The 15,952-nt window shown below is 36.1% G+C and overlaps 1 protein-coding gene across 8 annotated transcripts in view; it reads left to right on the forward strand.

The window, feature by feature from the left end:
- ADAMTSL3 (ADAMTS like 3) overlaps positions 1-15,952 on the forward strand; it is a 188,763-nt gene that overhangs the window by 84,365 nt on the left and 88,446 nt on the right. For all 8 annotated transcript variants that reach the window (XR_004753467.1, XM_035335401.1, XM_035335403.1 and 5 more), the window contains exons 4-6: positions 351-478; positions 2,851-2,896; positions 10,086-10,322. Coding sequence is in view for 7 of the 8 variants with exons in the window: in XM_035335401.1 (XP_035191292.1) it covers positions 351-478; positions 2,851-2,896; positions 10,086-10,322 (411 nt within the window). In the remaining variant the exon portion in view is untranslated. The remainder of the gene's footprint in view (positions 1-350; positions 479-2,850; positions 2,897-10,085; positions 10,323-15,952) is intronic.

Below are 15,952 nucleotides of genomic sequence, written 5' to 3' on the forward strand. Positions count from 1 at the left end.
TCTTAAATTAATAAGGCATTTTGTCATGAAGTTGTATTCTTGGTTTACTTCCCTAACCAGTGCTGGGGCTGCTCTTTATGAAAGGCTTCTGCTGGACATCTGTACATTGGCAATGATAGCATATTTGGACACGGCAGCCCTTGTGCAGAAAGCAATGCATTAAATACACGGCATTTTCAAACACTCGGCGTCTTTTCCCATGTAATTGTTGTATATTAAAATAGTAAATACATTGAGATATTGTAAATAAGAAGCAAAGTAATATACTCAGTACTAATTATGTCAAGCAGTAAAACATGTAACAAGTCACTTAATGTTTTTTTCTCCTCTCTACCCTCCATTTTTTTCAGACCTCCAGAATTACCCGCTCTGATGAAGATAAGGAAGGTTCCTGGGATGCCTGGGGAGCCTGGAGTGATTGCTCACGGACGTGTGGTGGGGGAGCCTCCTACTCTCTGAGGAGATGTTTAAATGGCAGGTTAGCCACGTGCTTATGTATACTTATTCTTCTGCAGCTATACCATATTTCCCTGTCTGCTAATTGTGTTCACTGAAAAAAAACCAAGCTTCTGCTTTTGAAGCTAAATGTTGTATACAGATCGAGTGTCATCAAATCCTATTTCTTTACTATACTAGATAAATATCTTAATGCTCAACTCTGATAGATCTTAAGGGTGTAATTAAATATGTTAATGGAATAGCATGAATGATTTTAGTATGGTCAAGTATTAAGAGAAATCTCTGCTACGGGAATGCAAAGTGAATGCTGGGTTACCCGCATACAAAATGGATCTGAAGTAACATTCAAGTGCAGTCTCCTCCATCTCTTCCCTGCAGTAAAACAAACAAACAAACAAAATGAAAATCCAAGTGACTAACTCTACATATAGATGTATCAAATGATGCTTTATGTTAGGAAAAGTTTTCCTCGGCCAGTTCTTTCTGTGCAGTGGTGCTGGTGGCCATATGTGTTCATGGATAGGCTTCAGTGTAGCTTGAAGAGAACAGCGTATGCGGTGAAAAGCATTTACCTCAGTAGTAAAACTGAACTAATATAGGACTTGTTACTACAATCCTAAAAGTATGAGTAATGCAATAGGGCTGTAGTCAGGCGAGAAGAGATCCCGACCAGCTTAGAAGCATCTGTGCCGGGATCCATAATTGCTTGCTTTATTTGAGTTATTCCTAACCATTTTTGTAAACTGCTGATTATTTCTTAATTTTTTGTTAAATGCAGTATCACCCAGAAAGTCAATTTCTCTTAGAGAAGGCAAATAATGCGATGCGGAAACTGTATTAAATACAAGTTTAAAAGATGATTAAAATGCTGCCTATTCCTTTCTGTGCAGAATGGACAAAAATCTTTGAAAATAATATTTCCAGCAAGAAGCCATGATATTCTACTAGTGTGTTAGTGACTGTGAAATGAGTGCAATAAATTGTAGCAATATAAATTCCACTGTGGTTTTATTAATATTTTTAATGCGATCCCCTGTGAAAAAACATGTGTTTTCCATACCTTGACAAATGTGTAGTTTAAAAGTTTTTTATTTATTTATTTATTTATTTTTTTCTGTGCTTTACTGTTGTAATGTCCAGGAAATGCACGATTGTGAAACGAAGTTTTCACATTTGTATGTATCGTAAACATTTTTTACATGCACATTGTGATACGATCATTCTTGCAAAAAATTGGAAATTTGAGACATGTAATATCTTGAGCTTGGAGAACTGTACCTTCAGCTCAGCTGGTTGAACTCTTGCTCCAGGCATCCATTGCTCTTTCCTTTTAAAAACGTATTTTTCAGTCTCTTGCATTTTAAAAAGCTTTTTAATATTTGCAATTAATTTCCATACAAAAAGTGAAAAATTTATTCCAAGAGCTGTAAATGACCAGCTGTTTGCTCTTCTTCAGTGTTAGGCAGGTCTTTTACAGTTCAAAGGCATTATTCCAAAAAAACTTTTTCTGATTTTAGAGATACCACTAAATGTAATTTCCCATCGAGTCATGAAAAATACATTTCCAGTTCTTTTAAGGGCTTGACTTTGCCATTCTTACTTTAGAACAAGAATATCTTACCCTGTGCAAAAGTGCCAGTCAGTTATCCAGAAGTTTGGCAAACTCTGTCCCTAAAAAGGTGTGAAATCCTCACACCCCCATATTTATATGAAAGAACAATAAATAATCATGACTTTATTATATGCCTGTTACTTCACCTACTAATAACAGATTTCACTATGGAGCTAGGTTCACAATTCACATGTATGTGTTGGGAACCTTAGGAACGCAGGCAGTCTGTGAGAATTACATTTCATTTAAAATTAGGAATTCTGCTCATTCCTTCGGATCAGTAAAATTACATGCTGTTCTTCAACATATTGCATTGTGTGGGGGGATAAAGGGAAGTTTTGAGGCTGTTTTTTCTTTCCTAATTGAAATAGGGGAAGTAAAATTAATGCTCATTAGCTATAAGCTTGATTAAAGAATTGCTTAGATATTCTGATCCTCTTTTCTTCTGGGTTATATCCCATGGATTAGAAGTAACTTGCTGAAGTCAGCATTGATCAGGCTTTATGGATGCATTATCATTTCTTTTTTCACAAAATAAATGTGTTTTTCATAAGATGTGCAGCAAATTGGGCTCACAGAGAAAGCCACATGTTCTTTGCTGAAGAGAGAGCAGCGTAACCTGTTGAGTCCCCTTTGTATTTAAACCTTGTATTTTGAGTTCAAATTATGGTAGGGCAGAAGTAATAAAAGTCTAATTTTCAAGAGTATAACTAACTCTAAAACATGCAGGGTTGTGTTTTGCTGTAATGCAGTATAACCTTTTTAAATCTGTTTTTCAGGAACTGTGAAGGTCGGAATATTCGATACAAAACCTGCAGTAGTAATGTGAGTCTGGCTTTTAACCCTATTTTACAGCTTCTTCTACTTATTCAAACAATGTGTTAAAGTTTAGAAATGCTGCTTCCTATTTAAAATCTTATGGTGGATAATTTTCTTTCCATCATTATTACCGTTTTTAAAGATTTTGCTCTGCATGACACCATGAAGTTTCAAATTCAGGCTTCCCAACTGGGTATTTTCTTTTCAAATTGTAGTGCCAATTGTGATTTAGAACACTTTATATCATTTATTAGGAAAGTTACACATTCTGAAGTATTAACAAATCAGTTCTCATCTTAAAGTAGCAAGTGCTTTTCCTGGGGTGCATTCTTTCAGATGAAGCGTTAAACTGGGGTCCTGATCATTTCTGATCACTAGCGATACTACACCACTCATCACATGAACAAAGAGGGTAACCACCTGTGTAGCTTTCAAATCTTAAATTGGATAATTACTACTTATATTCCCTCTGTTTGCCTAAGCCCAGCTCTTTCTATTTTTATATGTAAAAGTATGTATATTTAGGTAGACTGGCATAGACAATTTCCGTGACCAAATATGAAGCTGGAGATTTGAATACGCAGTTACTGTTACTATGATGCAATCAAATTTTATTTTTACAGACACATTTTATGAAAACCAGTCACATATGGCATACTTCATGACGTGCACTCAACTGATTTGTAGTGATGCTTTATGCTGTTTAAACAGCTGCCTTCTTTCACACCAGATGTTGTAGTCTGTTCAAGGTGTGCAGCTCATGCAGGATTTTGTGATACCACTGATCAACAGATCATGTGCACAAGCACAATAATTCATAATGGGGTGGTTTATTATCTGCAGTCACCTCCTAGCATGGGTTACCTTACAGTACAATATGACATCCTTACAATCCCATTCCAGAATAGAGGGAAGATAGACAAAGTAAAAGTATCTTATCTCCAATTTGCTGTAGTGCATTTGATTCATCTGCTTCTGCCTCTGGGAGAAAGGTAACAATTTTCACACAAATACCTCTTAAAAGGTGAGCTGTGCAGTTGCCTTGAGCTGAGTTATACCCAAGGAAGGTCAGGTGATAATCAAGGTGTTGCCAACCTTCTGATTTCTGCCTGTGCAGGCAGCTGTGAAATATGACATGTGCTTCCTTGATCTTGAGACCTGACTCTGGAAGTTGCCCAGTAAGTATGTTGAATCAGTGCATCTCCTGGAAGAACTGGCCATTCCCACTCTTCATTTTGCCACACCTATGGTTTCTTCTGTGCCATTTGGCTTCTGACCTCCTTAGGAACAAGACTTGCTAGCACCTTGAATTGCTCTAACACTCCACTTCTCGGTGTTGGATGGAGTTTCCACCATTGGATGGAGTTTTTTCTGCTGGCAGAAACTAGTGGAAGTGATTAATGAATCAGGTCCAGTACATGCAAAAGCCAGATCCTGGAGACAAACCCTGTCACTTGACCTTCTGAAGTAAAGGCCTAGTAGTTTAGTATACAATGTCCTTACCTTATAAAAATAATAAATAAATAAATTTTAAATAAATAAAAATACCACACACAAAAAAAAATCAGTCTAACCTGTGTGATAAACTGCAGCCAGCCAGTATGTAAGCAATAAACAAAGAGCCACTGTATAAAATGTTTGCTACATTCCTGATTTAGATAAATGTATGTTATATATATAATAATCTACTTCTCCTTGCTTGATTGCACTCCAACTTCCTATGCAACAGTGCAAACAAGTCAATGTAGTATACCTCGTTCCTCCAGTGAAACAATTAGGAAACTACATAGTGAACAGAAAAAGAAGAAAGATGATATCAATTTGTGCATAGACCTTTGTTTATAACAGAATTTACATGCTTTTTGGATAAATAAGATCTGTTCTGGACACTGATTGTTTTGAGGATTATGCAGTAAAAGTCTTTGGTGAGAATGAAGGCACTCAATACCATATCCTTTCTGAACTCCTTGGGAGTTTTTCTGAAGTCACTGGGACCTGTTTTTTAACTTGAAGACTTATTTTAAAGTGATAAGTGGCTAGCATCTTGTATGTGAATCTGTTTGAATGTATGATGATTCAAATGTTAATTTCCAGACAGGAAGCTGCATTTACAGTTCTGCTTTTGGGGCATGTCTGAAATGGGTCAGGTTTCTATTTCAGCTCGGATAGACCCAGAATCTCTCAGGAACTGTTTTTCCTAGATTATGGATCAGATAATGGAGAACTCCAGAGAAAAATAAATTTCATGAGATTTCCATTGTTAGTACAGTGGAAAGTTGATCTTTGAATTTGGCCTCACTGAATTAAAACCTAGTATTATACCTGATTTAACCTTGAAATGGGAGCTTGGACCTATTGCCAGACTAGGACTAGGCCAGTCCTCTTTCAAATGATATAATTTTCCCCAAAGCATTATTTCTAATGAATGTTTCTCACTTTAAGAGTAAAATTTTAGTTTTAAAATTAAGAGTTTAAACTAGCTTCTTTCCATATTAGTAGGTATTATTGTTAACCACATGAGACATTCGGTATATATACAGTGTAAAATTGTCTGCAAATGTAATTTTGCTACATGATACATTACACCACTAACATCTATATTGGGGAGTACAAATGAAGCACAACTTAATGTGTGTGTCATTCTAATGAAAAGAACAAGAATCATTTTACCAGAAAATTGGTTTCATCTGGATTTGTAATAGAATAGTAGTAAGTTCATTGAACTCAAGCATAGTTCCAGAATAATATTAGTGATGTTTCAATCAAAAAAATCAATTCAAGGTCTTAGCAACAAAATAATTGCTGAGATTATTAAGGCATACATATGTTTAGCCTGCTTATCTTTCTATCTATAACTGGGATGCCATGTACTTGGTTTCTTAAAACTGCATGGGTGCTTTCAGCTTTTCTTACAGAAACTTTAGAGAAATAAACTATACAAACTATTCATTATATGCTGTTCAATGTGATTTTCAGTCTTTCTTAAACCCCTTTTTTATATTTCCATTTTTGTATATACTGTTACATTCTGATGCTATGATGTGCACTATATGGAAGTGTTTAAGATAATCCTTTAGGGTCTTATTCATAGAACAAGTTATTTGGGCCATTTCCCCATAAATTTCACATTCTTACATGCCAAAAAGTCACTTATATGTTTGCCAGAGTGACTCTCCTACAGTAAGAAGAAAAACATTTTGTAACAGATTTGCTCAAGTTTAATTCAACTGTAAACATTATTATATACAGATAATGCTCACACCTGTTCAGCATATTTATCGTATTATTGTCCCAGCATCCACTTATTAACCAGCTCATTTATCCTATTCAGAAAATCTTGGCTGATCTATCTCTGCTCTATTCCTATAGTATTTCACTTTGAGTTGTGTAGTTTCTTTCTAATCTGTTTGCTTATTATTATTATTATTATTATTTTATTATTATTATTATTTAATAATGCTGATGTGCTCTATAGCTATCCTGGCTATAGGTTTAAGTTTTCTAGCTCAGGTATCTTGATTTTACAAAGAAGTGGCCTGAAAATTGCATCTGAATAATTTAGAATCTGAAGCTAGTTTCAAAAAGAAAACAAAACAATGACTTCATCAGTTTTGGCTAGGTTTCAACAAAATGAGATTCAAAGAACAAAACTAGACAAAGGACTAGACTTTCTTTGGTGTCATCATTTTTACTGGGAATTTTCTTGCCTTCTCTTTTGTGCTTTTTTCAGCAGAGTAATTGTTGGCAGGAATCACAGGGTCTGATGCAACCTTCATATTTTGTCCATGAACATTGCTTACAAAGATTCAGATTTCCCAGGTTAGCTTTGTTTTCAAAGACTATGAATAGTCACTGCCAAAACTAAAACGATACATTTCATAGGAAGCCAGCCCTTAAATGCAGTAGTTTTAATGATCTGTCACAAAAAGAATGGGAGATTATATTTTAAACTGCATGGTAGTGATGTCTGAAGCATCTTTTTCAGATCTGCCCGTCTAATATGTTCATAAGTCATGTCATAAATACAATTCATTACACCATGAAATCTGGATGTGATTATTTTGCCAACGTTTTCATGTATTAGACATCATAGATATCTGTTCAGCTCCTTATGTTGTGTATGAAGCTACGAGTGGCCTGGCTTTGGTTCAGTGGTTTGAGTACAAGGCAAAAGCGATTGCTGAAATTAGGAAATCTGAAAAATCCTGAAGTTGGTAGCAAAAATATTTTTAAAATGAGAAAAAAAGTGTGGAATATTGAAGGGGGGGGGGCCCCCGTGCGGAAGAAGGGATGAATTGATATCTGAAACAGATTAAAACCACAGAGTAAGGATTGGGGCTCCTGTATCATTGGCTGACAAGCAGCCTTGCCCACTTCCCACACATGCTTCTCCTTTGCCTACCTCTCCCACATCTTGCCCCCTCATTTTTCCTTTCTACTTTTTAAGCCCCCCTCTCACTTTTCTGACCCAGTCCAAAGGAATCAATCTGAAGTCTGAGTCCTCTTGTTGTCTTGATTACATTCCTTTCTGTGCTTATTCGTCTTTCTGTTTAGATTATAAACTCCTTTCTTTATACAAACATATATTGCTCCCAGGAAAATGGATCTAAACTCGGTTGTCATCCAAATTCCAATATAACGTAAATGATAATTTCAGCCCTTTGATATCCCTTTGTGATGTTCCTTTTAGGCTCCTGCTTTTGAACACAGCTCAAACATAAAGCAGGTGGAGTTGGCATGTGAATCAAGAGCTGCCACAGTCTCTTTGTGTTCTTTGAAGATGCCAAAAGAGAATAGGGAGATGAGAATTCACTTGCTCTCCAGCAGTCAGGAAGTGAGTGGAAGGAAGGGGCTGCATTGTGTTTAATCAGTGAGAAGCATACAGTAACCATGGGCTGACATCCTGACATTGTGGTGTTTGTGCCTTGGCATTGCATCAACACCTAGGGATAATGAATTGTAAGAACAATCTGTCAAAACTCAGCCTAAGGACATCTCTCTGCCTATTTTACAGATAGCGTTTTAGTTCCTTGTTATGAAAATGAAGCTGTGCATGGTTGAATAACACTAGTCCAAAATATTGCTTCTAACTTCTACTATTTCTTATCCTTAGCTGCTCCTCCATTTGCAATGGTGTAAGGGAACCATATGGTATCCATATGAATTCTGGTGTCCTCCCTGCTTTTTAGTCTTGTAGTTATGGTAAATGAGAGGTGACAGATTAAGTCCAAGCCAAATTCTGTTCTCATTTACACCCATGAAAATTTGGGGAATTTCTTAGGAATAATAATAAATAAGTGTAATTTCTAACAGTATTTGCTTGATGTTTTTAGAAGCTCTCACTCATGTGACTTTGCAGAGGCAAAACTCTTGAAGTGTTCCATTAACTGTAATTTTTAAATTTCCTTTTCTTATTTCATCATGTTATTGTTTAAACAAACTAGACTCAAACTAAAAGTATCCTAGGTTAAAAATATGAAACGTACTAGCATAATTTTGATTTACTGTCACTGTAAGGTGTAGCACCAGGCAGTGCTGAAAAGCATTGCCGGGAATGTCAGTGAGTTGGTGCACTTTGGTGCACAGTGAGAATGTCAGTGCTTAGTGCACTTTGCAGAAGCCCCTTGTGCTGACCTATAAAGGCACCACCGATTTTAGAAGTTGTTTACAAACTACAGATAAGCCAGAGACATCTCTTTGTTGCTGTTTCCTATAGTGAAGATAAAAATAATTATTAAAAAAATCAGGTACTGACAAGGTATCATGCTAATGCAGTACCAGCTCATCTAGATTCATATGACAAAATGGTGTCAGGAATTGTTGAGGACATTGGAGTGAACTCATACCATTCTTATGTATGTTTTAATCTGTAGTATCATGTAATGCACTTGCTGTTTCATTAGTTTATTTCAGGGGAGGTTCAGTTCTCTGTTGAAGCACAGTTCAGGATTAGTATTGTTAACTAATACCTAGTAATAAGTTCCAGGAGTTCAGCTGGCACATCATAGTCTTTCAGCCTTATATCCAATGAAAACAAATCTTTGTTAAAATCAGCCTCACATCTGGCATGTATGTGCAATTGGAATTCTTGGAAGAATATCCTCTCAGTCTGGCATATGGACTGTCTGACACTGGACATACTTCTAAGTGAAGTCTTTGGTGAGAGATTGTTTGACACACTAACTCCTTTGTCAGAACTTTACAAAAGTTCCTTTTGAATAAATCAATATTAATCTCCTTTGCTGTCACTGTAGTTTAATATTAACATAATTTTTTGGGTGCAATGTTTTGTACAGAAAAAAAATAAAATAAAAAAAAATTAGAATATTTCAAACTTTGTTAACACGGCAGTTCTCGTATTTTGTGTTTTACCTATATATGCTGAGGCTTTGTATGGGAGGAAGTATTGAACTGTCTCCTTAGAACTAGCACTATATAATCATTACTGATTTGAAGTATTTTTTATTTCAACAAAATAAGTTTTAATAAGTTTTACTTTTTCCCTTGAGGTGAGGATCTTTTTGTAATTATAGTACAGGACAAAATTCTGGTGTCCTAACAGTCTTGACCCTTTTCTGAGCAATACTAAACAATTGATTAGACAAATTGTTATTTCTTTTTGTATAAGTAGCAAAATAATACATCTATCATCACTCAGACATATGAACTAGTGAATCAGTGCAGTGCTTTGAAATCCTTAAGTGAAAAAAGCTATTGAAAAAAATTAAATGCCAGACCTCTCATTATTGTAATTTAAAAGATATAGATTCCTTTAGAAGTTTGTTCTTATTACAGAACCAGACTTTAGAAGTGAATGTACAACATGGTGTCATAAAAAGTAGCATTTTAAAATTATTCTCATGTATCAGTTGTGTTATTACTGGGATATGGTTAATATTCTGTTTCCTGTATTGTAAGCAATGGATTAAGGAACATAAATTGTTTTAATACACACAGTAGAACACTGCAGTGTGACATATTTAAGAGTTGTACTCGATGATCCTTGTGGGTCCCTTCCAACTCAGGATATTCTGTGATTCTGTGATATTTGTTGTAGCAGATCCATCCCTGAAATAAGCCTACCTGAACAGGTTCTAATTCTCAGATAACTTTATTAAAAATGCAGATGGTTCACTTTTTTCTTTTTTCTTTTCTTTTTTTTTTTAATACATTATTTTCTTTGGTTTGTTTTTAGGAGTGCCCTTCAGATGTTGGTGACTTTAGGGCACAACAGTGTTCAGCCTACAATGACGTCAAATACCAGGGAAATTTTTATGAGTGGATCCCTGTTTATAATGATCCTACTGCACCATGTGCCCTGAAGTGTCAAGCTCTGGGAAAGAACTTGATTGTGGAGCTTGCCCCAAAAGTTCTAGATGGTACTCGTTGCAATATTGAATCCTTGGATATGTGCATCAGTGGAATATGCCAGGTATGTTTGTAGTGGAAATCCAAACATGGCCTTTGTTCTGTGGCACTTTGCACATGAAGTGGCCACTTGTTTTTTTGTTTGTTTGTTTTTCACCTTTATGTATCAGTTTTCTTTAGAATTATTTGCAATTAATGCCACCTGGACTGTAGATAACTTACCTTTCTCTTGCACACAGAAGTCCTTGACTGTCTTATCCGCTGATATTTTTATATACAAATAACAGGTCAATAACATTCACTCATTCTTGTATTTGTATTGCAAATTTTAGTCATGTAAAAATTACTGAAACTAGTTAAAACCCAACCTTTGGTATGCCTGCCAGGGTATGATGAAATTACATAGCCTTCAGATTTATTTTACTCCTTCTGTAAGTCTTTTATCACATGAACTCTGTTATGGAAAAAAATTGATAATTTACAGGCCCCAGCCCAGAAAGACACTTGGGTGTGTGGGAGTGTGTATGTCCGCCTATTACATGTGTTACTCTTGCCTCTTCATTTTATTAAGAAGTTCCTAATACATGCGATGAATATGACTACGGTAGTATTTTTTTCCACAAGGTGCATTCCAAAGATCTGAATCTTAAATTCCTATCATACATTTGTAATTTCTAGATTTCATTGCTAAAGGGGAGGTTCTGCCTCTGATAAAAACATTTAAAGTATACAAGGCTTGCTCAGCTGCCAAACTCTTGCTTTACATACTTACATCATACTTGCTGTCCTTTGATGGAAGAGAGAGTCTCAGGCCTTCAAGATGCAGCCTCTTAAGATGGATATTCACCTAAGTCCAAAAATTGGGTCAGAAGCTCACTGTCAGAACAGCAGTGATAACCTTGAGGCAAAGAGAGTCAGCAGCATAAGTTCCCAGTATTTTGTGCTGCCTTAGTAACTGGAGAACAGAAACGTGTGAGGAAGGGCAGCACCATAGTTCTTTGGTTCTCTTGGCTTGAATATCATTATTTTTAATCTGTCCCAGTTTTAGTTCTAGCCAGCTGATATTCATTCAGCATTGTGCCTACTTCTACCAAGTCCTATCCAGTCTTCTCTCCTTGTCTGCCTAGTCTCCATATCACCACCTTTTCTGCTTCAGCTGAAAGACAGGCTTCAGGCAGTTGGAAGCGGTTATGAGACTTTTCCTTGCACAGATATAGTCAATGTACAAATGTGCTCCGCATGCTGGGTTTGTAAGAGGCCTTTATAAGTGATATTTATAGCTTAACATAATGGCTTTTTGAACCAATTTCAGACTCAGTAACTTGGAACCAGTTATTCTGAGCTCTACCTAGGGTGGTAACCATTATTATACAGAGTGAAGTTCTGATAGAATTATTTAATTTTTAGTGTATTTTTATTGGGAATCTACCTTTCTATCTAGAGTTGTTATTGGAGTTATGTTATCAACTTCAGTTGGTGTTAAAAAAAAAGCGCTATAATTGAGGCTTTGATCATGTCTCACTAGCAAATACTGTAATCTTAAGTTTTATAAACAAAACCATCTTAATACAATGGATATGATATTGCAATTAGTTTCCTTTCTCTGCATCTGTTGTTGTGTTAAATGCCTAAAATGAATGTGGCTGTAAAATGCAGTATGTAGTCTGGAGAGCAAAATAGCCCCATTATTGGGAGAAAATTGATGTTTGGCAGAAGACAGGTGTGCAGATTACAGCAACATTAATATATGATCTGGATCTTGCTGTGTGTTTTGTGACTTCTATGTATACTGCACTTCCAATACCAATCATGCCAGCATACAATGCATCTGGTGCCTCTGAAATAGAAGAAGAATTCCTGGCGGTTTTGCCCTTCAAGAGACAGCATTTGTCAATAGTATTTCTCAGTGGTATCCAACAGCATTTCTTACCCTGCATATTTAGATAGGATATAGCTCTATAAACAGTGGAAGCACTTGCAAAATAATACATTTCTTTTGCAATGTTCTTAGTGATGACTCCTCTTTTAATATCAACTTTCACCCTGGAGGTTACCAAAGCATTTTGTAGATGATACATCTACAGAAGCCTTTGCTGTTTTTGTCTATTGCAGCACAGAAGTGTGTTGAATATAATGTAGCTTATGTAGTTTTTTTGTAGCTTTTTTTTTTTTTTTGAGGATTTGACTCAGTGATGAGGGGTTTTCAGTGTCTCCCACAGTGACCTTGAACATCAAGAATCTTTAATACATAGCATAAAATTCACTTTGGCTAGGGTAGAACCAGATTTATGAAGAACAGTTGAAAGATATATTCAGAAGGGTTGCCTTAAATGTTTCTTATTAGTATTTTTCAGTATTCCTGTATGTATATTTGACATCAAATATTTGGAATCTTAAATAATCGTTTTTTAGAATAACCCAAGTAGTGGCTCAAGAACTTAATCATTTCAGAAACAGGCACTGGAGCTCTTTTGCACTGCTAACAAGAATATATATATTTTTTTTCTCCATCTATTCCTTTTAATATTATTATTATTTTAAAATTGTGCAAAAAAAAAAATTCAATATGAGAGAACATCTTTTGGAAAAGAAATTGAAGGTTATGACATGCTGTTACTTCTGTGATTTTACTCATTTATACCTTAATCTAAGTTCATAAGCTCTGAGATGCTTTCTCTGCATTTCCTTTAAGCCACTGGTTATTGGTGAGGTATTTTTGCACTGACTCTTTTTTTTTTTTTTTTTTTTTAAGTTGTTCTGCTGTTATCAACACTAGGAGTTTTATTTACCAAAGACCTTTAAAGATGATAGTCATTTGAATTACCTTTTTCTCTTTGTGGACTGTTTTGGGCGCAGAGTGCAAAGGTTGCTTTCTTGTGAAAGGGAGTGCAGAGGGGGGTGCTTCCTCAGAAACTCACACCAATCTTTGTTGCTACTCCTGTTTAAGCAGGAAAAGAAAACAAATTGACATCTAATCTTTCCTGGAAGAATATGGTTGTTTAGTCAACTGCTGTTAAGTTTGAGAGACGGCAAAAAAAATGTGATTCTCCAGGATTGTTGCTATAAGATCAGTCTGTTGGGTTCTGACATATACTTGGCACAGTCTGCAAATAACTTGGCAAGTGTTTTTACAGTTAACTCATCTAAATAAACATGTCATCCTGCTGATGTGGATATCTTTGCTTTTATGCCTGGGAGCACCAAAGAGTTAGTATAAGGAGACTGGCTTGCCCGAGTCCTTTTGCAACTGGTGCTGGTTTTGCTCATTTATTGTCTCAGAAAGCTGGCAGGTTTTATAAGACCTCAGCTTCCCCTGCCATGAGCATGATTACACTTTCCTCTGTTTCCTTATTCTTGGTAAGGTAGGCTTACTTTGAGGCTGCATCACTAAGCTCACCTCTTGGATTCTTGTTCAGTTGATCTCCTGGGCAAAGCATGAATTTACAAGGGTGTTAAGTTCATATTGTTGAGCTTCAGTTCTGATTCTTTGCACTTCCCTTAACAAGTAGATTTAAACTAAAGAACATTGTCAAAGAAAATCAGGTGACAACAAAACTGCTCTCTGGATGAGAGTTTTGAGGCTTCAGGGAAAGTAAAATCTAAAGGCAGAGGAGTAGGGAAAAGTTTATTGGGAAACTTAATAAGGTATTTTGGGGTTGTTCAAGGCTCAACTGAGCCAAGAAATTTAATCATTATTTATTTTTTTTAAAGTCTGCTACTGCCTTGCTTGTGTTACCAAAGCAAATATCTGGGTCTGTTGTGTTAAATGTGGATAGGTCAAAACTTCACTGCCGGGAGGATTTTCACACTTAACTTCTGATATTTTTTCTAGTCTCTGCACAACTCCCAACACATTTTTTCATACATATTCCTGCTGTGCCCATCTGGATGTGGGTGGAGACATTTAAAAACATCTGTATGTCAGACACATGTGTGGGCAACGTTTAGCCAGTTGCTCCATCTGCCTCGGGGCCCTGCCTCTCCTTTTTTTTTTTTTTTTTTTTTTTTTTTTTTTTCCCCTACCAAAATGCAAAATGGGGACTTACTTGTTTCAGTGCCTAAAATGGTTACACTGATAATTTTCCTAATCTGGAGTCATGGGTTTGGACAATAAATACATGCATCACCCAAGAACTCTGGAGTCCTGAGGAGCAGCCTGAGTACTTTTGTCCTAGGCTGTCACAATTAGGTCAAAGATGATGTAAATCCTGTGGTGAACTTTCCATTTAGTGTCAGCAAGTTGTTTGTGTTCCAAAAAAGGCAGACACTACACTATGCTTTGTAGCATATGGCATAAATTTAGCTGACATCAGAACACATCCCATATGTCAAGTGGAGTGCCATTGACTTCTGCCATGCTGGTTATTTTCTGTCACATGTCACGATATGCCAAGTAGGTATCTCACACACTTGCCACCAAAGCACTCTTACTCTTGATGTAAATATCTGTCAGTTTTCATTGAAAACAGTTGCTGTAAGCTTTTGGAAGTCTGCACATTTTTTCATGATTTTTCATGAGCTCTGCACATGCTTAAAACATAAAATCATAGCAGATTAGTAATTTCTTCTGATTCTGACTCCCTGTGTTTTAAGAGTTGTTTTCACAAAGTGCTAGCTTAAGGTGTTTTGTATCCTTTCCCTGTGAGTTCCTGTGGATACTTCTTTTTTTGTGTGTGTTAAAGGACTTCCCAAAATGCACAGGAGGTTTGGTGTTCAGATATTTAGGAAGGATGTTTCTATCCAGAATTACCACAGACTTCCCAGTAAAAACCACAGGAAATGGTAAAGAATTTCATCTCATTTAGAAATATATGTAGGAAATGAAACTACAAACATAGTTGTCTATAGCTATAGTTTCTATTTTTTTTTATTATTATTATTTTAATGAATAATGAGGGATTGAAGAATATCTTATGCTTTAAGGAGGGATTTGATTCCTTAAAAATACAGAAATTTCTCTTATGTTCCTTCCTGAATTTACTCTAGCATTTAATTAAATGTTAGGAGTTAAATAGCTATCTAGATATAAATCTTCTAATTTTTAGTCTTAGGAGTAATCATACTGAAGGTGATGTGTTACTTAAGATAACCCTACTTAAGATAACCTAAGCTGTTGGAATAGCTAATCATTGAATAACAGTTTACAAAGTACATTATGGGGAAAAAAAATAAAAAATCTCCACATCACATTTTTTGCCTTTCATCTCTTTAGCCTTCAAACCTCATCTCACAGGAGGAATTGATTTTGAAGTAGCTTTTTGTTAAGTCTTCTTTTATACTTATACCCTTTCCTGGGTACTGTTAAGTAGTCAGCAGACAGTGTAATTATGTACAAAAGTATGTAGGAGCATAGAGAGATCCCAGTGCAGAGACCCATACCCTGGCTATGTATTTCTGCAGGCACTAGAGCTGGACTTTATCCAGAGCAACTATGGGAGTTACTCATGGAGATCCAATAAATCTTTCTGAACTGAAGATCTATGTACCAAAATCTCCATATAGCTGCACACGTGTGACATCTCATAAACCTGTCCTGTGTGACTTGCCAATGCCACCCTCTGTCATGGAAATTGGCATTTCCTCTCCCACGGAGGCTCTCAGCACTGCCCAAGCCAGCATATTTCACAGCCATGCTATAAGGGCTCATTCAAACCCCTCTAATGTGACAGCCAACCTCAGCATAGTGGTTCACTT

This window comes from Oxyura jamaicensis, chromosome 10, assembly GCF_011077185.1.
Source record: "Oxyura jamaicensis isolate SHBP4307 breed ruddy duck chromosome 10, BPBGC_Ojam_1.0, whole genome shotgun sequence".
NCBI classification, from domain to species: Eukaryota; Metazoa; Chordata; class Aves; order Anseriformes; family Anatidae; genus Oxyura; species Oxyura jamaicensis.